This window comes from Alligator mississippiensis, chromosome 5 (assembly GCF_030867095.1).
Source record: "Alligator mississippiensis isolate rAllMis1 chromosome 5, rAllMis1, whole genome shotgun sequence".
NCBI classification, from domain to species: Eukaryota; Metazoa; Chordata; order Crocodylia; family Alligatoridae; genus Alligator; species Alligator mississippiensis.
In genome coordinates, this window is record NC_081828.1 from 182,830,773 (window position 1) to 182,855,007 (window position 24,235).

Genomic DNA, 24,235 nt, shown 5'->3' on the forward strand with positions numbered 1-24,235 from the left:
CGCACCGGCCGGAGTGCGCGGGGCGGGGCTTGGGGGCGGGTCCGCTCGGCGGCTGAAGCCGTGGGACCGGAGCGCGGCACTGTCTTGGCCGGGCCCGCCCGGGGATGGGCCTGATCTTCGCCAAGCTGTGGAGCTTCTTCTGCAACCAGGGTGAGCGCGGGGGCGGCGTGGGGGCTCTTGTCCCGCCCGCCTGCCTGCCTGCCTGCCTGCCGTGTCCAGGCTGGGCTCAGCCCAGCGGGATCGAGCCGCCGGCCCGTGCAGCCCAGGGACGGGGGGAGGCGCTGAGGCCGGGTCGAGCCGAGCCAGGCAGTCTCCCCTGCAGCCTCGCCGTGGAGCTCAGGAGCCGCCGCCCGCTGGGCCGGGGCAGGCCCGTCTCCCCCGCGTCCCCGGGCGAGGGTCCCGCTGGGCAGGTCCGCAGGACTTCGCCGGCGGCTCCGTGGCGGGCCGGGCCCAGGGGCGCGACCCTGGCACGGGTCCGCCCTCTCCCTGGTCCTTGCCCATTGCCCACCTCGAGTGGCCCGGGTCGCAGCCGCTTCCAGCCTCCTCCCGAGCCTCCTGCTGAGGTGGCGGCTGCACTTCTCCCTGCACCTTCTTTGTTAGGAAGTCCCAGAGCCCCCTGGGCCTCCTGGCCAGCCTCCATCCCAGCTTTGGCCAAGCTGGGCATCTGCAAGGCCAGGGAGGAGGCTCTGGCCGGGAGGAACCTGAGTAAGGATTGAGCTGCCTTTCTCTAGCTTCCCTGATCATGGGTCCAAGCAGTCTCACTGGTCTGGTCACATCCACAGGCTCCCTGCGCTTGGGGAGCTGTGGGCTCTGGCCAGCGTGCTCTGCTGTGTCCCTTGTTACTAACCTTTGACCTCACTCCCCTTCCTGTTTTCCCTTTATTTGTTCCCCCAGAATCAGTTGACACATCCCCAGCAGCCTGGGAGGTTCACAGTATTCTGTGATGGGCCAAACCCCAGGATGAGGGCCCTACCAAACTCACAGCCGAAGTGGGGTGCACTGCGGCTCCTTTAATTTTGCAGGTTCCCCTGTATGTCCCTCTGCCACTGATTACTGGAGGGGCCCTATTTGCTGCCCTCTCCTGACTCTCAGGGAACTGAAAACCATGGTTTTAAATGTGGTGACTTTTTTTGCCTCCCTGCTGTTGAGCAGCAAGCAAGCAGCAGGCCCCTTGACCAGTCAGCGGTAGGAGGCAAAAATGGCACTATATTTAAAACCACTATATTTAAAACGAAGTAGAGCCCCTCCACCAGCGGGGAGGGGGAGATGCATGGGAAGAGCTGCAGTGCACCCCAGTTCTGCCATTCGGTCGGGCCCTACTCATGATCTTTCAGCACATCAAACAGGCCTGTGTCATGCAGAAGCAGCGAGTGGATGCTGGAAAGGAGAATGAGCCCAGGATTTTTCCACTATTCCTCTCTCACTTGCAGCCTCCAGCATTTATGGTCTTCTAGGAAGTTCTGATTCAGAAGCTATATCCCTAACTCCTGTGCTCAATAGCTACAGATGCTATTGACACTAGTCAATAGCTAGTGGTGCCCCTTTCATCCAAGAACTTGTCCAGTCCCTTTATTTGATTCTACCTAAACTGTCAGCTTCTACAACATCTGGTGGCGATGGGTTCCACGCTTCAGTAACACACTATGTGAAAAAGAACTTCCTTTTTTAATTCTTTTTCTAAAGCTTACCAAGCCCTGTTTGTCTTCACCTGTGCTGCGCTTATCACTTCCCACCTGCAGCACTAGGATCTTCAAGGAGAGTGTCACTGGTTTCTCGGTGTTGCATGGGAACAGAGAGCCCTCTTAGGAGTTGGTTGTTGTAAAGCAACTTCCTTCCTTTAACAGCTTCACTGGCTGAAGTTCCTTTTGGCCAGCTCTTGCATGTGGCTTTGACCCAACATAGTCTCAGTTTTGAGCATTGATAGAAGCGGTCAGATCCATGATGGAACTCTTCTTGAATGTGGCCCAGCTGGTCTTGATACATGGTGGTCATTCACAGAGATGCTGAAGTGCAAGCATAGTGGACATGTGGGGCATAGAGGAAGCATGCCAGACAGCTTTGGAAGATATGCAAATGCAGTGACTATCCTCCTATTTCCTGTAGCATGGGTGGCTGTCATACCATTTTGTAGATGTGGTCTAGTTGCTCCAGAACTTCCTCATGAAGAAACTGACCTGAGGAAGGATCTTTTCCCTAACCCCCTGGGACTTGATAACGCATAATTGGGAGAGCCTGTCATAGTATGAAGGATATTATAAGCAACACATACAGTAGGAGCAAGGCACTTCATATGGTCATGGGTCGTGAAGTCCCCAGGCAGTATACAAAGCTGCAGCAAACAGCTGTGAGAGTGTTGTGGTGCTCTGGTCTTTTGCTGCAGGGTGTTGCTTCTCCAATCAGCTGTATGGGACCCCGATGAGCTCCAACTTAGTGCAGTGCCCTTTGAAGTGAAGAAAAAAAAAAAAGCAGTAACCTGCTGGGCAGCTTCTTAATTCTGAAGCAAGCTGGTGGTAGACCACCCAAATATAAATGATTTAGATTTTACTTCTACAGGAAAGTCTCCTGAAAATGTTTTGTTTTATTTGCACTTTAGTTTTCCATATTGTGCTTATTGTACTCCTCCAAATTGTATGTGTACACTTCAAATCTGATACATAGTAATATAATACGTTCTGTTTTCTTTTGCTAACTACAGAAAAACAAGGGATTACTCATTTAAAATTACTTCTGTGATGGATGTGAGCACAAACAGCATCCCTGATTTTCCTTGCCTCTTTGTTAAGGAGTCCACTCATTTCTAATTTTATAGAGGCTGCAAGAGACTACAATTATATGTACAGTATTTGAAATATTGTCATGCAAACAGTTGTGGAGGCAGTACTGTCTGGCCTTTGATGTTCCATATGCACATTTTACTTTCATGCTGCCAGTGTAGGCTGCCCTTTGCAACCTGGCCCCAGCCACTGGCTTTAGGTCCCCATTCCCTGGCCTAGCAAGTTACCTGCACTTAACCACACTAGAGCAAGTACAGCTCCATACTACCGATTTCTCTCGAAGCCAAATTGGTCTTCTTTGCAGTCTGGATCCAGCCAGTAGACCGTAGGTTGCCAACACCTATCTTGGAGTGTAATTGAATGTACTGCACAGTCTTGTGATGTCTGGACAAGGCTAATAAGCCCTGACAGGAGGGAGTGGAAAGATCTGCCAAAATCACAGTGAGTGCCCATATGTTACTGATAAACATAAGATTAATTATGGAACCAAGGTCTCTTTGCAAGAGAATGCTGTTTTTGCTACAGCAGAGCCATGCAAACTCTTTTTATGCTTACTTTGAGGTGTCTTTGAACAGACATCTTTCCTTTCTCTACAGTGGCCCAACTTCAATGTGGAGGATGGATATTGATCCACAGCTGGGTCCAGCCTCTAGCATGGTGGTTAAAGCATTCTCTGGGGAAGTGGGAACTGTAGGCTTAAAGCTTCCCAGCCTAAAAGCCAGGAATGTTGCTTAGTAAATGCTCTGATCCCTAGGGCACTATATAAAGAAGTGGTATCAAACTGCCTAGATCTGGATTGCAGGACCTCCTCTTGGGCCAGCGCAGTGGTTGTCAACCTCTTTTCATTTGCGGATCCCTAAAAAATGTCAAATGGAGGTGTAGACACTTCTGAATTGTAAGTGTGGTTATTGGCATACTTTTGATTGATCATAGTCATCTTTTGCAGACCCCTTAGATGTAGTCTGCAGCCCCCCAGGAGTCTGCAGACCATGGGCTGAAAACCATCGGTCTAGGGTCAGGCTGCAGGGTGAGTCTGGAACTGGGCAGCAGTGGTCATGTCTACTGCAGGTCCAGGGACCCTGAATTCTGCAACGGGGCACACTGTACACAACTTCTGGTAGCTACCGAACTACAGGTGGGCCAGATGGAATGGCTCAGCAGGCTGGATGCTTGATACCCCTGATATACCTGTGTATTATGTCTTTCTGTGTGTGCTATGGTTTGGAATGGCTCAGCAGGCTGGATGCTTGATACCCCTGATATACCTGAGTATTATGTCTTTCTGTGTGTGCTATGATTTGTCTTGAGTTCAATGCTTCCAATTTTTGTGAGGTATGTTCAGAACATACTTATAAGTAGGGACTTTGATAGAACAGGGGATACCTAATTTGTGAATCCCAAACACGCTGAGGCAGGCATCTAAATGCTCAGCTCTGAAGCCAAGCACAGTAGCTGGCCTTTTTTGGCATGTAAGTAGCATTATTGGTGGGAAACCTGGGTACCTGCAGACTCTTAGTCATCTAAATAGCTAGGCAGAGTTGCTGACTCTCTTTAGATGCCTAGCGGAGTGTTTGAAAATTACTCATTTGGAATTGGCATGTAAATGCTTTTTTGATCATGTCCTTTAGGAAGTTGGATGAGATGTTGCCTTTCGAACTAACCTGACTAACTGACTATAAGTCCTGCTACGTAACAAACTTAACCATTGTATACCAATAATAGGGAACTATCTGGAAGGATATTGTTAATAGGGCACTGAAGTAAATGCTGTCTTATAGCTGGAGACAACCGTAGCAGGGTGTGGGGCCCAGGGCAAATCAGCCTGTGCAGGGCCTAGATGCGGTGTGGGGGGAAGGGAGGTGGCAGCAGTGAGCAGCCAGACACGAAGCCAGCCCAGCTCCACAGGACCAGGGGCAGTTGCCCCAATTCGCCCCTCTCCAGGCACAGCCCTGCTTATAGCCATTGGAGTTATGCCCTCCCACCCCCCTCCAAAGAAAGAAGCCATATGAAAGGGATGACATGAAATAAATGTTTGGTCATTGAAATAATCAGTAATTTGTCTCAGCAATGTAATCCCCCAATAAGACCTTTGCCAAAAACAATGGCCACCAAATCCATCCATGACTGAGACAGTTTCCATCTAGTGTAGACAGCACTGACTGTGAATTGACTTCCGATAACTTTTAACACATGTAAGTATTGTCCCTCCCACCCCAAAGAGGACATACAGTTTGTAGGCCAGATCACAACTTTTTTTATTTTTATTTTGTTAAACTATATGAACAGACCATGCCAGTGCATTAGGAAAGAAACAACTTTGATCTTTTGTAATATTTTCTGAGACGCATGCAACCATGTAATCATAATTGGAATCAATCTAGCAGTGGATATCTTGCGGGCAACCATGGTGCTAGAGCACTTGCCTGGATAGAGGAAAAGAGCAGCCATTCCCTCTCATGGATTGCACTCCAGGGAGCCCCAGATATTCATTAAAGGTGAATTCTTTGGGCATCTTATGAGAAAATCCCTCGCCAGTTCTACCAAAACTTCTTTCAAAATACTAAAACCTATGATGAGCAGCACTACTGGGCAGAGGCTCTAGTTTCTCCTCCTCTATGGAGCTCTACCTTTTGAGCTTAATACTAAAAATGATTTTTTAAGAATTTTTTCCAGGGCATTCAGTAGAACTACTGAGGGATATTGCTACAGCTAGCAATTCGATAATTATAATCATATCCTGAGAGTCCTTGGGTCCTTTGGTACAGGTGTTGGACTCAGACTCTGTGCTGAGCCTTAGTCCTGTGAATGCCCAGTTCAGCAAGCTGGCCCAAAATCCCATGCATCATATGCATATTACTGCAGCAGACACCATCCAAATATCCCCCAAGTTGAGTATGCTTGTCTGGCCAGCTGGCTGCCTGTTGAGAGCATGTACATGGGTGGATAGAGTCATTGTTAACTGACAGTCTGAAGCTGGTAGGTATTGTGCTTACCTGGAGCAGTCCCTGAGGAAATTGAATGGTTAAATACGATTTAATGTCTGGAAGCTGGATGGTACCTTAATGTAAAGGGGGGCAGGCATTCAAATGGACCACAAGATGTAGCCTGGCACACTCCAGCTATGAGTTTGCCAGGGTCTCCCTTAGCCTACATGAAGTGCAGATGTGAGTGGGATCTGTTAATCACACCACCCTTGTGCCTGTCCTGAAAGCTTCATGCAGGAGCTGTTAGCCTGTATCCCCAGTAGGTCACAAGACTAAGGTGGAGTACGGACTGGCCCAGCAGGGCTTCTTGTCCTGAGAAAATGTGTTGGTCTACTAAGTTTAAATGTACTGCCTGTGACCAGGAATAAGGCAGTGCAGTTTTCTGATGTGTGCATACAGCTGCACTTAACGTTAACATTGCTCCTTAAGTATATAGTGCTGTCAGCACTGTGGTATTAGCAACCCTGAAACTAGCTATCTTCCCCTTGTTTTCAAAGCTTCTAATAGTTGGTTTGGGGGCTGCTCTATTAGAAGCCCTGAAAGTAAGGGCTAGTAAGTTTAAAGGTGCTATATTAACAAGAGCTTGAAAATTAAGGGGAGATAGTAGCCATGAAATTGTATAGCTCCCCTAATTTTCAAGGCTACTAATAGCAGCCCTTTGACAGCTGCTTCCTCTTCACTCTTTCTGCTGCTGTTAAAGGGAGTATTAGTTCAGGAAATATGGCTAATGGTTGATTATTGATAGCTATTGCCTCTCTCATTTCTTATGCAGAACACAAAGTAATAATAGTGGGACTTGACAATGCTGGAAAGACTACCATTCTTTACCAGTTGTAAGTATATGAACTATTAAACTTTTGTTATATGAACTATTAAACTTTGTTTATGTTGAATATATTGTGTTTTACAAGTCATTTGTAATTTTGCTTGAAAGAGCTTGAAAATGCTGGGGAACCTAGAACATGGGCTCAGTCATCATGTAATACTTACATTTATGTTAAACAGTAGACACAGATACTGAGAAGAGTCGAGTTGCATGTTAATTAAGCACTCTTAAGAATTACAAGTGTGAATGAATAATTCTGCTATTGAGACCTTTGGTAACTGATGAGAGGTAAAATTGCCTTGGTGGCCAACAGCAAAAGCATCACAAAAACTGTTTTGCCATGTGCATGGGAATTTTAGTCTGTTTATGAAATCCACGCATAGATCATGATTATTTTCAAAGGAAAGGCTTTGATATCCCTCCTCAACCAAAGGTCAGGCACTGGTGAATCTAACAATTCCTTCACAGTAATATTGGACTTCTGTTGTGCCGCCATGGTCTTACAGTAATGCCTCTGATCTTGCTGTAGTTGATATCAAAACAAAAGAAAACTATTCGCTGTCTTTTACACCTAGGGATGCACAAAAGAAATCAACAAATACTTACAAGACTATTACCATGAGAGAAATGGTCCCTATGTAAATTTGAAGATGGTGAAGAATATCTTCCTTCAGTGTACACGTCCCAGGCAAAAAATATCTCTATTCTAGTCTTGTTTTAAAGATGATGCTGAAGAAGTATTTTCAGTAAAGGATACAAAACGTTTTTCAGAATCTAGTCTGAAATTGGTTAAGTGTTATATGTTACAGAACCTGAACATTGTGTTTTTAGATAGTTTTATCTGGTCCAAAAGTGTCATTTTATTATTGGATCGTTACAGCTCTTGTTTTGAAATTAGTATGTTAATGGGTCTATTAATTTGAGTGAAGCTTCACTCTAAAGATACGAAAGCCAGTGGCAGTTTGTATTTTAGACATTTATATTTGTGCTTAATTGTTTACATCTACAATACCTGGTTCCACAGAGAGTACCTCACTGATTTTATCACATAAAATACATGTATGTGATGTCTTTTATTAGACCAGCTATATAGTTGGGAAAGCTGTTGAACAAGCCTTTTGGCATCTGGTGCCCTTTCTTCAGGTGACTTGATGCCCAAAACTTTGTCCAGCAGTTCTCTGAGCTATACACTTGGTCCAATAAAAAGACCTTTCCTCTCAACTTTTTTTTGGACCATCATGGCTACAATGCAGCTGCCATCCAAACCTGCTATGAACCTTAGTAAATTTTTTTCGAAGTTAAAAGCTATGATATACAAGGTCTGTTCAAAAAGTATCGAGACTGAATGTGTATTTTGGTACAAAGTATTGGGTTGGGGGGGCATGGCTTTGCTGGACATTTCTGGGCATGTTGGGACTCCTCTGGACAGGTCTGCAGCTCATGGCATTTCCCCAGTTTTCTGTGGCCAGCGGTTGAAGTAAGATTGTTTGTGTCTCGTGTCCCCTTCTGTTATATCACTGTGTCCAGAACAACGCATGTGCATTAAATTTTGTATGAAAATCAGGGAAAACGGCAAGTGAAATATTTGAGTTACTCATAGTGTCATCACCAAATGCTATTTTGAGCCATGCAAGAGTTTTTGAATGGTATCGTCAGCGTAAAGAAGGACAATAATCGGGCGAAAATGATGAGCGTGCCGAACACACTTAAACGTCACGAATGATGAAATGTGGCAGCAGTTCGCAGTTTGGTTTGAAATGATAGGCGATTGACTGTCCGAGAGACAGCAGAAGAAGTTGGAGTTTCTGTTGGTTCATGTCACTCAATTATGTTTCATTCCCAAATCACCGGTTTGGGAATGAAACAACCAGAAAAGTGGGTGTCTGACTCTTGGATGCTTCACCATGACAACATGCCTGCCCACTCAGCATAGCTTGTGAAGCAATTTTTAACCAAATTTTAGCCAAACATTGTATCCCACGAGTGCTGCATATTCACCTGATATGGTTCCATGCGACTTCTTTGTCTTCCCTCAACTAAAAACCTTGAAAGGAAGAAGATTTTGTGGTGTGGAAAACATAAAACAAAATGCAACTGAGCAGCTTTTAGCGATTCCACAAATTACTTATCAGAGGTGCTTCCAACAATGGCAGAAACGTTGGGAGAAGTGTGTGGCTGAAGGAGCATACTTCGAAGGAGATTAAGCCGAAACCCCTGTAAATAATTTTTTTTGGTTCCAACAGCAATAGTCTTGATACTTTTTGAACAACCCTTATAGAGAGAGAGAGAGAGAAAGAAAGATTATAGTTTTTAACTTTAGACAGGTAGATAGACATATCATAGCTTTTAACTTTAGGCTGTCTCTCTCTCTCTCTCTCTCTCTCTCTCTCTCTCTCTCTCTCTGTGCTTGTGTGTGTAAAATCTCTTAGCTTTTAACTTTTGACAAATTATAGTTTTATAGTTTACAGGCTTATAGTAGGTTTGGATGGTAGCTGTGTTGTAGTTGTGATGGTCCAAATAGTTGAAAGGCAAGGCCTTTTTATAAAACACGCTCTCACACAAGTACACACGTTTGCGAGATTTATTTTTTCTACAAAAATTAAGGTGAATGAACCTTTTCCAGAAGCTATTTTGTCATTGTTTTTCAAAGTACTAAAATGGTTTGTCTTTATTATGACAAGACTTTCAATTTAAAGAACTAATGCATCAGAAAGTGTTCAAGTTTTTGTTGAAAGCTCCTCTAAAATGTTACATTGTTTTCCTTAGCTTAATGAATGAAGTGGTCCATACCTCTCCAACAATAGGAAGCAATGTTGAAGAAATAGTAGTAAAAAACACCCATTTTCTAATGTGGGACATTGGAGGGCAAGAGTCATTACGCTCATCATGGAATACTTATTACTCAAATACAGAGGTATGTTATACTGCTTCCAAACTACAATTAAGTTGTTTTTTTTTAAATTAAGTCCTGGTAGCTTGGGTTGAAATTACACTTGTTGGAGAGAGTATGGTCTTATGACAAAAATTAGCTGGTGTTTATGGAGAAAATGTACAGATCATTGTCCATTTTAAGAAAGTGCAGCTATGCCACAGTGCACAGAGAGTTAGAGAAGTTGAACATGTGGCAAGGTATTGTAAGTAGTTGCAGAAGCCTCTGTCCCCAGGGGAGCCGCCACAATGCATTGTTTTGTTTTAAGTTGAGCTAGAACCCTTTTCCAAGTATATATTGAATATAGCTTATGGTAAAGATGACAATATATAATAGAAGGTTTCCAGTTGTAATGGGAAGGAGTTAATGGGTAGCAAGAAACAGTTTGTAAGGGCTTCTTTTTTTTGTAAAAGACCTGTGTAGAGACAGTTCAGACTGATGTCTACAAATATTAATTCATTTATCAAACAGGCCTACATGTTACACTCATTTTGTGATAGTTTTAAGCCAGTCTCAAGCCTTCATTTATGGGTTGTTGTTTGTTTTGTTTTTTTAATTTTTTAGAGTTGTCAGTGCTGTGATTTGTCATCTGTTCTTCTGGATAAATTTAAAAAGAATGTTCTGAGTTGATTCAATTTTTGCAGGTTAGTCTAACATGCAAAGATTGAACTGATTTGCAAGAGCAAAGACATTCACATTGCATGCTGGAAATGCAGAGACATGCTAGCAGTGGTTCAGGCTAGAAGCCAGGAGGCACTAGAGCAGCCCTCCTTCCCTTTGCAGCAACTGCAAGGCTGGAGGGAAGCTGACCTGGAGGGGCATGGCCAGGCCCTGACAGGCCACCAAGTATGATTGTAGAGCAGTTTAAACCCCCACCCTGGCTTGTAAGGACCCCAGCCAGGCTGTGCTTGGAGGAGTAGGGGGGAAGCAGCCCTTGCCAGGCTTGTCCCCAAGACCAGACATTGGCCGGGACCATACCTCATGAAGGGGAGCAGTGGATAGTGATTCAACTCCATGTTTCTGGGCATGGGACCCCAGTCAGGGTCTACTCAGTTTTCCTTCCTGCTCTTGCTCTGGAGGCCTGGCCAGAGCCGGCCGGCATGGCCCTGCTATCCACCCAGGGCTGGAGCTGCAGCTGGGGCTGAGCCCAGCTGACCTGCGGGTGTTACTGGAGGTGGAGGCAGAGGGGCAGCCTGGGCTGAGGCCGCAGGGGCTGCATGGCCAGATTGCTTCCAGCTCCGTGTCCAAGCTGGGCTGGGCTGCCATGGAGCCCCAGTGGGCTGGGTAGGACCCCGCAGGCCTGCCCATGGGGTCAGGGCCCTTCCCAGCCTGCTGCAGCTGCATGACAGGCCAGCTCAGCAGCACAAACTGGGTCAGCCTAGGGATTGGGCTCCCTGGGCCAGCTCGGAGGTGCTGGAGGGCCCCAAGCCCAGCAACCACCACTGCACACCCTGCCCTGTGCAGCACCCTGGGCTGCAGCTGCACAACCAGCAGCTGGGGGGGGCTGTTCTGCCCCACTCAGCTCTAGCGGCCACTGCGACCACTGCACCACACTGCTCTGGGAGGGGGAGAGGGGAGTGGGAAGCTTCAGTCCCGCAGCTTCTGCCTAGTGTGTGGCACTCCGGCTCCAGCTCCCGGATACCTTGGAAGGTGGAAGGCATCTGGGGGTTGCAGCCAGAGCTCCATGTGTGGGGGCTGAAGCTTTCCCCCCCTCCACCTCTCAGAGCTGTGCAGCAGCAGCAGCAGGAATGGTTGGGGGAGTAGCTGCTGGAAGCGAGGGGATGCTGGCTTGACTTGGCCTGGCAGGGCTGTTTTTTTTCCTCACCTCCAGGTGTGGATCCTGGTCCTGTCACACCACGCAGCGCCGCTCAGGGTGGGGGAGCTTCCTTTAGCCCAGCCGCTTCAGTCCAGCTCAGGTTGAAGCAGCTGGGCTGAAGGAACTTCCTCCCGCCCCCCACATTTCTGCTGCTGTGCTGCTGTGGGCAGGGGGGTGGACGATGCTTCAGCCCAGCAGCTTCTGCCCACCACATGGAGCTCTGGCTGCAGCTCCCAGACACTTTCCAAGGCATCTGGGAGCTGGAGTCGGAGCTCCACTCACTGGGTAGAAACCACAGGGCTGAAGCTTAGTCCCCCTCGTCCTCCCTCCCACCCCTCCCAAGCAGTGGAGGACAGCCCCCGCAGGCTCGGCCTGTCCACTGCTGGTTGTATGGGTACAGCCCCTGGTGTTGCATAGAGTATGGGGTGCAGCGGTAGCTGCTGGGCTCGGGTTTCTGATCACTTAAACTAGTTTATGTGCATCTTCTGTCCCTAGCCTAGAAGTCCATGATCATAAGTGCTGCAAAAATATGTGGCTGTGGTCCCCAACATACACCAACTTTTTATCATGTAAGGAAAGGAATTCTAAATTCTGCTAATGGCAGGTAAAAGTGAATTCCTAAAATGGGAATCTTACTCTAGTCTCATAGAAGAAAAATATAATAAATCACTAGTTTGTGAAATTGTAATACTTTTACATGAGACTGTCACTGGCAAACTTCCAACATTAATTGCTGAAAACGTGCAGTCTGGAATTTGCATATCTTTGTGGAAGATTGCAAGCAGCTTAGCCCTGCAATAACACCAGTCTTGGGACTAAAACTACAATTGTAGCTCTGCAGTTTTTGTGTGAACAGTATTTACATGTGAAATGCCTGTGGATAATGTACCTTGTCTTTAGGTTAAGAGATTCTGTTCATTTAGTGGGTTTGGATAGTCTGATTCTGTTGTGCATAGAAGAGCTCTTGCTTACCAACACTTCTCCGGCAGATTTATTTTTAGTTTGCCCTACAAAGAAACATACTTATTTTAAGATCATCTGAGTTAAGCTTTTACTCTTGTTTTCTCTAGTTCATCATTCTTGTTATTGACAGCATTGACAGAGAGCGGCTTTCTATCACAAAAGAAGAACTTTACAGAATGTTGGCCCATGAGGTACGTTGGAATCCCAGGTTTTTAATGTATGTGACGTGTAAACTTCCTAAGGCACATTTTATTGTAGGAATATAGCGTTTTCCTCTATAAAGGCTACCTAGAGTATAAACATGCTTTACATTTTTTTGGTTTTTTTTGTGGGTGTGGCATTCTTTTTTCTCTTTTTATTAACTTTTTAAGTAGATAAATTTTAGCATATACAGGAAAACCTCGCTATTCACGGTTTCAAATATTCATGAATGCTGAACCCACATTTTAAATGCACTTTATACGCTTACAGGAGCTCCTCGGGAGCTCCACGCTTGCTGCTGCTGAGCTCCACGCTTGCTGCCACTGGGCTTCCGCTGCTGGAGCCGTGGCCACCCCCCTCTCCCCCCCAGCTGCTGGGGGCACTGCATTCAAGAATGTAGTGCCTTATTTGTGGATTTCACCATTTGCGGGGGATACAAGAACGTATCAGAAGTAAAGGGGTTTAATGCAGTACCAATAATTCATTTTAAAAGTTAGTCTGGAATAGTTTTCCTAACTTTTTACTTGGGAAAAAAGTGTACCTTGTAATGAATTGAGCCAGTTCTTAAGGTCAGTTTTGCTCTAATGTCAAGTAAGTAGTTTGCCAAGCGGATGGCAAGAAGTCTCACTTTTCCCCTCATGCATGTGTACAACATTCCTTCATAACTTCAGCATGCCTAGCATTGCTAACATGTATGCATGTAGTCTTAATTAATATGATTTAGTATGCTGACTAATATTCAAATACCACTTGCCCATAGGTAAGGGCTGTTTGTGTATTGGTAGCATTAGCACCTCCAGGTTATTGGTGGAGTTTTTCTCCCCTCCCTTCTTAAAGTACCCAGATGCAGCAACTGCCATAACTATTAAAATATTTTTGATTTTGTATTCACCTTCTTAAAGTTAACCTAATAATTTCGTCTTTATAAATTTTATTTTGATCTCTTCCTCACTTCTACCCTTCAAATTGTTTCAGTCAACAGTTGAAACTTTTGTTTCAACACCTGTCTGTTCATCTGTAACTGCTAAAACACTGGTAATTGGAGCTTCTGTTAAGAGAGAAGATGTAAATCTTGCAGGATATCATGCGCTTCTGTCAAATTATGATGCAGAGATTTTCTTCTTTTCCTGTACTAACAAATGAACTTCTCGTTTTTGTATTTGAGAGAATTTTTGGAATTGAAAATGAATGCAGTGAAATGATGGCTTGTTACAGCTTCCATTCTGATCTCATTTATTTCAGAATGTCCATTCACTAGTAATCCAGTATACTGAGCTGCATCATACCATATTTTTTACTTGTCAGTTCTTTATTAGGAGTCACATGACTCTTCATCACCTCCAAAAAAGGGGTGGGGGGCAGGATTTGGTCTTCCACTTTAATTCATGTTATGATGTTAATAAGCTACTCAAAATTAAATGTTACTGTATAATTTTAATGTAAAATAACTTGAATGCAATTGTCTGGAAAATGTAGCTGCCACTATAACCGTTTTTGTTCTTTGTCATAACATTAGCATCCTAAATGCTATACATATTTCTGTGTTGCTTGCAGGATTTGCGAAAGGCTTCAGTTCTTATCTTTGCAAATAAGCAAGACATGAAAGGTTGTATGACAGCAGCTGAAATATCTAAATACCTCACCCTTAGTTCCATAAAGGATCATCCATGGCACATACAGTCCTGCTGTGCTCTTACAGGAGAAGGGTAGGTATCCAGGAATGTTTGTATGTGTTCATCCACTTGCAATATATGGAATACTGATGGCAGAAGCTTGCTCACCAGTAGTCTGAGTTTTCAGAAGAAAATTTGCTTGTAGTGTTTTGCAATAGTGTTTCTCCTCTGGAACCCTCCAGTACCTTGGATGAAACATCTTGGTTTGCTTCATATACAGGCCTGTTTCCTCTCTGCTTGCTATCACCCTTTCAAGATGTACCTGCCTAAATTCTCTGTAAACTTGGTCATCTTTTGATATGAATGTAGAATAAAGAATCTGATCCTAAATGGAAGCATGCCCTTTAGCGTAACTGTAAGAGTCACTAGTAAACACACTTTTTCTTGGATAAGGCCATTATATGTTCTGATATTTCTGGAAATCTCCAGTAGATTTTCATCCTTTTTGTTTTTCTTTTAACAGAGACTACCCCCTTTGCTCACCAGGATGCAGGTCCAGCTGCAGCTGTCCCACCCCCCCCCTCCCCCGCCACAGCTTTGTGGTGCTGAGCAGCCCTGATATGCTGGTGCCCTGCCCATGCAATTTGCCCCTCGCTCCCTACCCAGAGCTCCCCCCTCCCCTGCTGGTGCCCCTCACTCTTCACCCCCAGCCCTGCCAGAGGGGGTCCCCAGCTGCCAAAGCTATGGGGTCAGGGACCTGGGTCTGCAGCCCCATGTACCCCTGAAGCAGTGTGTGAGCTGCAGCTACTGCCCACGGGAGATGGTGACTGCTACAGCAGAGCAGAGTACGAGCCCAGCTCCCTCAGCCCCATGGGCCAGAGTGGAGACCATGGTGGGGGGTGGGGAGGAGGTGGATGTGGGCTGGCTGCTGTGGGCTTGGGGCTCCCTGCCCTCTCCCAGGGGCCCTTACAGCCGAGTGGGTGGGACCAGGCACAGCAAGGCAGAGCAGGACCAGACTGGGAAGCTCGATGCTGCCGCCAGGAGCCCCACACTGTCATGGTGAGGCACTCCTGTGGCAAGGCACCACCTTCCTGCCAGCCTGGGAGCAACAAGGGGCACAACTGATCTTAAAATGAGAAAATCTGGGTTTTGCCACATTTTTCTGTGGCCAATGGAAAACCTGAATCCCTAGTTATAATGATGTAGCATTTGAAAAATGATGTTTGCAGTATAGCATGGTGATAAGCCATTGGCCTTGTCAAATGGAAAAACTCAAGTAAGTATTTATCTTGAATTTTGTTTCCCTGGAAAAAATAAATATATAAGATGCATGTTTTAACTCTGAAATAATGTCCAGCTGCAGTCAACAGCATGCCAGATATATCCAGATGATTAGCGCAAGTACAGTTTTAAAAGAAATATATCCAGGCTTTGTACTTGGAATTAATGATGAAACAGGATTCTCTTGTAAAGATGTATTGCACAGAAGTAAATGTTTAAGATTTATAAGGTTTTGGAGTACAGTAGTAGTAGCATAATAACATCTCTCATTGCTTTTCAGGTTATGTCAGGGTCTGGAATGGATAACCTCCCGTATTGGAGTCAGATGACTTTTTTTGACAAAAGACTGCTTTATTTATTTTGTGAACATGTACATTTTTCTGGTACTTTTAGCTGCTAAGGCAGCAACCAGGTTTAATTTATAAAGGAAATCTCCAAGCAGCACTTGAATCAAGTGCAGCTGAACTGAAACACAAAGTATTTTCTTAACGTTTTTAAATGTGCTAATTCACAACTGGATGAACACGTGAATCTGCATTTCAGCATCAAAATTCTTCTGATTGTTATTTTTCAATGATCAACTTTTAAAATTAGTTTTGTCATTGATAATGTTTCATACTTGCCCTTTGTAATGATGTAAACAATTCTTGTAACTTACTAACAGGCCCAAAGGTGGTTTATCTAACAGTGGAAAAATTAGTGAGTAGATGGGTCTTACCCTAGCATAGTTTTTAATGATCTCAAACAATAGTCCAATTGATAATGGTGATAAGACCATCTCAAAACACAGTGCAGGATATAGGAATTTGAAGAGTGGAATACAGGCTCTGTAGCATTGAAGGTTATATGGCTGATTTGGGGATTTTTTTTATATGTATAACTTCTTCCATAAGAAAAAATTCCTGCCCTTTTACTTTATTTCCATTTTTCTAGTAAGTATTTCTAAATAGTGATTTTTTTTAACCTGAAAACAGCTTTTCAGGGTGGATAAAAATTGGTAAAAATAATTTTAATGTGTTTTATTTTAATTGAATTTTTATTCAAATAAAGTTTTCTGTTTTAAAAAAAAAAGTTTAAATTTAAAATCATATCGGCTTCTAAGGTTATCATAATCTATTAAAATAATTTAAATAATTTGCACTAAAAAGCCCTCTTCAATTTTTTAAGCAATTAAAAGGTCCTTCTTTACTTGTATACAGAGTTGGGATAAAAGTCTATGCATTCAAGGTCAAATCAAGCTTTATAAGTGTAATGCTTCATACCTTTATTTTTTGTCTTTGCAGTGGAGAGAATGCCTATATTTACATTTTTTCCTATGTATTTTCCATTTCTGTTGTGCCGAAAAGATTTATTTGCCTTAATTTTTGTTTCAATTTAGCTAGAATTTTTCCCCCAGTTACAGTAATTAAAAATTCCAGTGATTTGTGGGGGAGGGGATAGAATGGAAAGGGATGGGACGAGGTAGGACAGGACAGGGCAGGACTTCCAGCCCAGACAAAACAAAACAGTTTCTTCTTTCAGGTAATGAAGTCAAGTCAAGAAAAGGATTAGATTATCTAACTTGAAAGATGTAGAGGTAGGTTTTTATACATATTTAGGCACCTGAAGATGAAAATAACTGCCCAACTTTTTTAGGCACTTCTGAAAGATTTCCCTAGGTAGATGACTCCCACTGAAATCCATTTTCAGTGGTAATTAGGTGCCTAATATGCCTAAGGCCAGTAGAATTTTTCAAAAGTTCCTATTTCAGTTGTGGACACCTAAATACCACTAAAAATCTTGCCTAAAGTAACTAGAAAGAATCTATTAATTCACTAACAGTTAATGTTTTCTTTTTAATAAATTAATTTTAAATGCCTAGCATGTTTTAGTAATCTTTTTTTCTCTGTCATGAATCTAGCACGCTTTAAGGGGTTTTTTGTTTTGATTAATAAAAACTTTTTTGTACACCTTTAATTTATGATTTAAGGAGTTTTTCATCTGAATGCAATTTAATCAGTTATTCACCGTTCCTTAGCAAGTGTTAAAACTAAGAATCTAAATAAGTGTATATTAAGCTATAGAGTTGGTTTGTTTTAAAAAAATGTGTAGATACTTCGTAACTTTCTGGTTAGCCAAAGGAGCCAAGCTGGTGTGAAAACTATATTTGGTTGCCAGTCAACATGTTTTAATGGCTGCACCAACCAATGCACATCACCTTTTCTTTAGGAGGAAAAATCCTTTAAAAAAAAAAAAAATTACAGTTGTTTATTTAAATAAAGGTTTCCTGCTTGGTGATTTTATTATTATTATTATTATTATTAAGAATCATGAATTACAACTAGGGTTGGGTATTTGACTGTTCAAATAATGTTTGGTTAATTGACCAGTCAAGTATCAATCAAAAAGTGTTTAAAAAACCTTGCCAATAGGTCCAAATAATAAACTGAAAAAGCACAAATTTTCCATTAATAAATGTGACAAAAATCATATTTCTGTCGAGAAAAGTACAAAAAAAGTAGGTTTTTTGTAAAAATGCTATAATCTTTGCCTGGTGAAAAAATATGCAGTCAATTGACAATACTGTAAAATCTCTGTTATCTGGTACTTCACCAACCGGAATACTGTAATTGTAACTGGAAAATGTAACTGTAATTGTAACTGGAAAATGTAACTGGAATTTCAGTGCTGCGCTGCACCGAAAGCGGCAGGATGTACGTGGCACCACATCATGTCGCTTTGCCTCCCACTGTACTACTGAAAGCGGTGGGACGCACATGGCACCGTGCTGCTTTGCTTCCTGCTGTGTGGAGGGGCAGGAAGCTCACATGCAGCTGCCACCGTCACCCACCACCCTGCGCTGATGCCGCTTTGCAGCTGCCACCACCCCCTTCCCCGCCTCTTGCCCCAGCGCCATGTCTGGCTGAAAACCCTGTGCCTCAGGTAACTTGCACGTTTAGCTTACTGGCACCTCACCATTCCCCACTCCTGCCGGATAACAGGGATTTTATGTATTTGGCTGGTCAGTTGACTGGCTTGCCAATCCTAATTAAAACTAGTGATTTAAATCAATCTGATTTTTAAATCAATCCACCTGGCAGCTTTGTAAATTATAGTAAAACTAGAGTGAATATGTTCACTAGAGCAAAATACCTGTGAACAGTACTGATTGGTAGCACTCTTTTAACAATGTTAATTAAAGGGGGGGGAAAAAACATAATATAGGTCCAGTATATTTTTATAAAACTAACAATCCTAATAATCTGACCACTAAATATAATCAAACTCTGTCTACATATAACTTTAAATTAAAAAAAAAAATTGACTTTGTAGAAGACTTGGAATGAAATATAAAAATGAAGGGTTTTGTTTGTTTGTTTTTAAAAACAGACTTTTTACCACTACTATAAGCTAAAATTAACTCTTCTGGTAGAGAACAGTAGTAGAAAGCTTTCTTGACAAAAGGTATGTTGTAAAATTGGCAACTGCTGCATTTTCTAGAACAATTTTCATTTTGCCTTTATGATATGCCTTTGCACCCTCAATGTTTAGAAATGAAAAGCTTGGTCTGACAAAAAACGCATGCATAGGGCTTTACTACTTAAGTAGTCCATTAAACCTTTTTAATTCAATTGCAATCTGTTTTGATATGGTGCTCTAGAACACTGTAGCTGTTTTCAATTCATGCTGTTTATAATGCTAATATTTAGTAAATTCAATTCACTTGTTTATGGTTACTATATTGGTGTTAATGTTTTGCAATTTAAAAACACTTGTTATGTATTATCTATAAAATGTTCTTAATCACCCTTTCAGTGGAGTACAGAATTACGAATATTTTAAGAAAGAATATGAGCTACATTAATACTTATTTTAGCTAAAATGGATTATCTGTGTAAAGAGTAAAGTACAGTGTTTTATAACAGAATACATTAGGTGCATGCTATAATATTTAGTTTTCCCACAACGAAACACATTATTTAACAAATAACTGCTCTGATTTTTTTCAGAGATGCATTAGTACTGCTTCGTTACCAGCAGGTGTAAATGTGTTCACGTAAAATGCATGTGCACAATAATAGGTCTGAAATCAGCTCCATATTTAAAATTAAACTTTAAGTTTTTACTTGATATGTAAATTGAAACTAATCTGGTAACACTTGCTTAACACACTGGCCTCCATTCTGAGTGTTTTCCAAGCTTTTTACTATATAGCAGTTATTATTCAATCTATCCCCTAATATTTTTTTTAATTGTCCACCATTAAAACTGTTTCTCTTAAATATTTCAAGAATAAATAATCTATCAGAAAAATAAAATGACATAAATACTCCTCTCTTCCATAGTTATTGTTTACACATCATTCATTTAGTAATGAATGATGAACGTAGAGGCAGCAAGGGAAAACATTTAGCCTCTCACTGCCCTGTTACCTCCTTGCCTCTCCCTCCTCAGCGCCCTCAGCATATATATGGTTATATTAAACCATTATTAAACCAATCTGCAACCTAATTATGTAAATTAGTTGCAACACACTTGTACTTTCACCTACTGGTTCTTTAATTCATAAGTTCAGAGGAGGCAGTAAGGAGTCATCTGACTTTCATATTAGCAGTCTAATATCCGAACTGAACAAACTTCCTTTTTCATTCACTTTAAATGTCTAAACCTAGAATAACTGTTCTGTCTTCAAAAGGAAGTTTGAGCAGATACAACCTGATGAAAGCCACAGTTTTTGGGGTTTTTTTAAACATTGTATTACTACTGGCTCCAGAAATCCTTTTGGAGTTCCAGCCCATATATGTCAGAATTTGATAAGGAGGCTAATGGCCTGAGTTGGTTGATGAAGTTGAGTTGGGACTTAATGAAACCGCATTCAAAAGCCCTACTTATGAAGACTAAATACAACAAATAATTATTGTCATCCCTTTCACTTGGTCTGCTTTTTAAGTTTGCTTGCCTTTTTAGTCAGAGGTTAGAGTGCAAAACATAACTTTGGACTTCAGGTAACCAACTTTATGTGGTATATTCTTCACTGGAAATGCAATCTAACAAAAATTGGCTTGTCAGAGAATTCTGTAGTTCAGGGCTGTCCAGCTGGCAGCCTGTGGGCCCTGGTTGCCACTTGCCTAACTGCCACGGGGCAAGAGAGAGCCCTGATGTATACGTTCTGCCTGCATTGCTTGCTCAGCAGAGGGCAAGGGTTGCGTGCCCTTAGTTTATCCCCTGTGGTGGTGGAAGTTACTGAGGAGGACATTGGTGGGGTTGGCCACCCCAGCAGTGTGCAGCTAATGGCATGCAATCTAGAGGCTGCCTGTAAGCATAGGCAACAGGTAGAGGGGACGCGGGGGGACGTTCCCCCCCTGAGGTTGGCCACCGCTGCTGGCTTCTGTGGGCAGTCACCGCTCACACCTGCTCGCCACCAGCACGGCCAGCCTCTGTTCGCTAACACCAGCGGATGCGGGCAGTCCCCACTCACCACCTCTGATGCTGGCAGCTGTGGGTGGTCCCTGCTCACCATCATGGTGCCCCCCCCAGTCTCAGCAGACACCAGTCATTCATGCCTGTAAGTGTCACATGCAGCTTCTGGCCACACCAAAGTTGAACAGCCCTGCTCTATTCAGTATCCTCTAGTATCTTGGGCAGGACTCCATCTCCACATACTTAAATATTGTCTCAGTAAGGAAGAGCAAATTCCAAAATACATGAGCTGAATCTATTTAATAATTTCTGCAATTCAATGTTCTTAAAGGCTAGGTCTTGATAGGTAGCACATCACTGTGGCAGTGTAGTAATCTGGGAGTGTATGGCAGCAATCTTGAATTACAGAAAGAAAATTAAAAAAACTATACTTGTGATTCGGGTTGGGGCTGGGGAATGTATAGTTGTCCAGATGAGCAACCAGGTAGTAACTCAGCCTAGTTCACAGGATTCCATACTGCTTAGAAGCTTAGTATGATGGTTTACAGTAATTAGTGGTCCTGGAGAAGAGAAATAATATACTAAGCTCTTTTGCCTTAGAAATGGAGAACTTCAGATTGGTTTCTGATTAAATCCTTAATATGTACTTCCCCAACCCCTTTTGTCATCTTCTTAAACTTGTGTCAGGCTTGTCGCTGATAAGTAACTCAGGTAAGACAAAGCCTGTGAGGAGGCTTGAAGCATGTTAAGTATATAGTTGACAAAATCTTTAAGAAAAAATAGGGGGTGGGGAGTAGAAAAGTCATCCTCTCATTGCACTTCATAAGGTAATAAATGACATAAGTGATTTTTTGCAGCCATCGTAAATGGTTTAATTGTGTGTCTTACCCTAGCATAGTTTTTAATGATTTTAATGTATTTAATCTTTGTTTGACAGGGATAGCTGTTGTTTCTCACACTTTACTTCCCAAGGTTCTCTACAAGGGTCAGCATGAAGGCCAGTCATGCAGGCTGCTGACCAACGTGAGGGAAAAAAAAAACACACATACTTTACCGGAAGCAGCAGTGCCCTACTTTTACCTGGCTTTGCAGTGTCTGTATAGGTCGGATGCTTCAGAGTGTTTTTTGGTGCTTTTTAACTAAAGCCGATTCAATCAGCTATAGGATAAAAGTGCCAAAAAAGACCACCAACCGGGTACTCCCTATTCATTCAGCTTTTCATGTACGTGTGTGAGAGAGGGCTTGATGAAGCACCCCTGGACTTTCACTTAATTTTAACCAGGGAACAGCTTTGTATGTTTTGAAAAAGTATTTTATCTAACCAAGGGCATAGAGTAGGTTGTTTAGGCTGGGGGAGATTGCTTGTTGCTTAGTTGCTTAATTGCTGGCCTCGCTAGCAGGAAAGCTGTATCAACAAAGTCCGGAGCTGGAAGAGGGGTTACTTGGGGGGGAGCTGGAAGGGGGGTTACTTGCTGGGCTTGCTATACATTTCATCACATCAGCAAGTTTAACCTGTTACGTAGCTATATAAGGCAGACACCCACTGGGGTGTGGGTGCTTGCTTTGCGAACGATTGCCAAGCACCACTTTCTGCGCAGAAATAAAGATTAAGTTGGATCCTTCACCCCTGTGTGTTTATTGGCACAAGCGCACCGGGCACAAACTCACTGTCCTTTGGGGACAACAGGCTCTCCTACATGTTCAAATTAAAGTTGGATAGAAACCAGGTATGAAGCTGTTGCACGTTTTCAAGCTCTAACTTTCCAGCTGGTTAGCTGGATAGTAGGGGTGCACCAATAGAGATTTTTGGGGCCAATACCGATAGCCAATTTTTAAGGAGGCATATTAGCCGATACTGATCCAATTTCTGATACGCAGCCTGGCCACTTGAAGAGCAGTGTCCGGTTGGTAAGTCTGTTGTGGTGGAAGGGGGAGAGAAGGGGTGTGTGGGGGGTAGCAGATTGAGGCCCCTGAGGTGAGGAAGGGAGTGGGGCTGGGGCCAGGGGCTGCCCAGCTGGGGCAGGGTGCAGGATGGAACTGTGGCTCATCCAGGGGGCATAGGGAGGGGGGGCTCCTGCCTTGCACCCAACCTAAGAGGGCATGGGGGGGTGCCCCTGAATCTGCACAGGGCAGGCCAGGCTGCAGCTTTGGGGTGGGGTCAGTGGCAGTGCCAGGCTCTTCCTGGTGGGGGCTAGGCTGGGCTGTGCTCAGTGTGGGGCAGACTGCAGCACTGGGAGAGGGGATTGGGGGGGCTACTGTGAATTTTGGGATGGCTGCAGCCGCCTCCTATAGTCCCCTTCCCAGCGCCAGCACCACCTCCCCCAAGTGCAGCCCAGGCTCCAGCCTGCAGCTGCAGCCCACCCTGTCCCATGCAGATGCAGAGGCACCTGCCTGGGGTGCGCACAGCAGCGGGAGCCACCCCCTACACAAGCCACAGCTCCATCCTGCACCCTGCCCTTGCTGGGCAGTCCCTGCTCCCACCCCACTCTCTCCTTCAGCGCAGGGGCCTTGATCTTTGGTCTCTATCCATACAAGAGATGAATTTTAGTGCACACAGCTACAGATATATTTTAGTTCAAGACCTGAAATAGGCTTTGGCACTTATAATTATGTTTGTGATGGGATTTTTACTGATATAAAAATGGGGGCAGGGGATAATGCTCCAAAATAGCACAGGTCTGTCCATAAAATTAAGTGTGTACTAGACTATTGCTTGCTTTGGGAAAGAGTTGAGCTCTCCTGAGTCTGGCTTCCTTTAATTATTTCTATATAAATAGAAATTTTGTTTGGCATCCAGAATTCCTTCCCAAGGTGATCAAAGATTTCCACATTGGTAAGCAAGTAATTCTCCACAGCTTCAATTTAAATTCTCTTCTGCCTGAACACAGTCTATCAATGTGAGTACAACTGATCAGAATGTTTTTAAATAAGATTTTTCTTGGAATAATAAGCTGTTGAAGTGTCTAAGGGCTGTTTTCATACATTTCCACAAATTCAGACTGCTCTCTCTGTGATCTGTTTGGTTAGGTCAAATGTCTGCAGTTTGAAAAACTTAATACAGGTAAAATCCAGCAGAACAGGGACTTGAACTTATTTCATGAATCCAAATCAAGCAAAACAGGGTTCTGGGTTTGTCCTATTCCTGAGATGATTTGGGAATTGCCCGAGGCCACGTGGACTCTGACCCACTCCAATTTCTTCCAAAACTACTCTTCCTAAAAGTTCTAATTTCAGTCTGAAAATAGAATTTTTTTTTACATAATTCTATTTTTATGAGACTCTTCAGAAGATTTGTTTAGGTATGGAACAAAAGTTGTGAATGGACTTTTTACTCTCACCAGGCCTCAGAGAGTTGTTTTTGGGGAGCTGATGCTCTTTTTGGTCCAGTGAAAGAACTGCCTACACTGAAGATCAAAATGACTGGGTAAAAATGAGTCTATATTGTATG

The 24,235-nt window shown here is 43.4% G+C and overlaps 1 protein-coding gene across 2 annotated transcripts; it reads left to right on the forward strand.

Moving 5' to 3' along the window:
- The first annotated feature begins 5 nt into the window (after nt 1-5).
- Nucleotides 6-17,343, forward strand: ARL5B (ADP ribosylation factor like GTPase 5B). 2 transcript variants are annotated; one of them, XM_019497563.2, is made up of 7 exons: nt 6-150; nt 3,721-3,801; nt 6,531-6,591; nt 9,351-9,498; nt 12,400-12,483; nt 14,048-14,199; nt 15,668-17,343. In XM_019497563.2, the coding sequence occupies exons 1-7, from the start codon at nt 105-107 to the stop codon at nt 15,714-15,716; spliced, it is 621 nt and encodes a 206-aa protein (XP_019353108.1). In that variant the 5' UTR covers nt 6-104; the 3' UTR covers nt 15,717-17,343. The 2 variants fall into 2 exon arrangements, with proteins under 2 accessions (XP_019353108.1, XP_006271498.1); XM_006271436.4 differs by lacking the exon at nt 3,721-3,801 and having other exon boundaries at nt 10-150.
- Nucleotides 17,344-24,235: the final 6,892 nt, after the last annotated feature.

Excerpts from the sequence above, each read along its gene's own strand:
- ARL5B (XM_019497563.2), top strand. The coding sequence starts at position 105 with ATGGGCCTGATCTTCGCCAAGCTGTGGAGCTTCTTCTGCAACCAGG. Across the intron at positions 151-3,720 it reads GAGCTTCTTCTGCAACCAGG|ACCCCTTAGATGTAGTCTGC; the intron begins GTGAGCGCGGGG and ends CATCTTTTGCAG. Across the intron at positions 6,592-9,350 it reads ACTACCATTCTTTACCAGTT|CTTAATGAATGAAGTGGTCC; the intron begins GTAAGTATATGA and ends TGTTTTCCTTAG.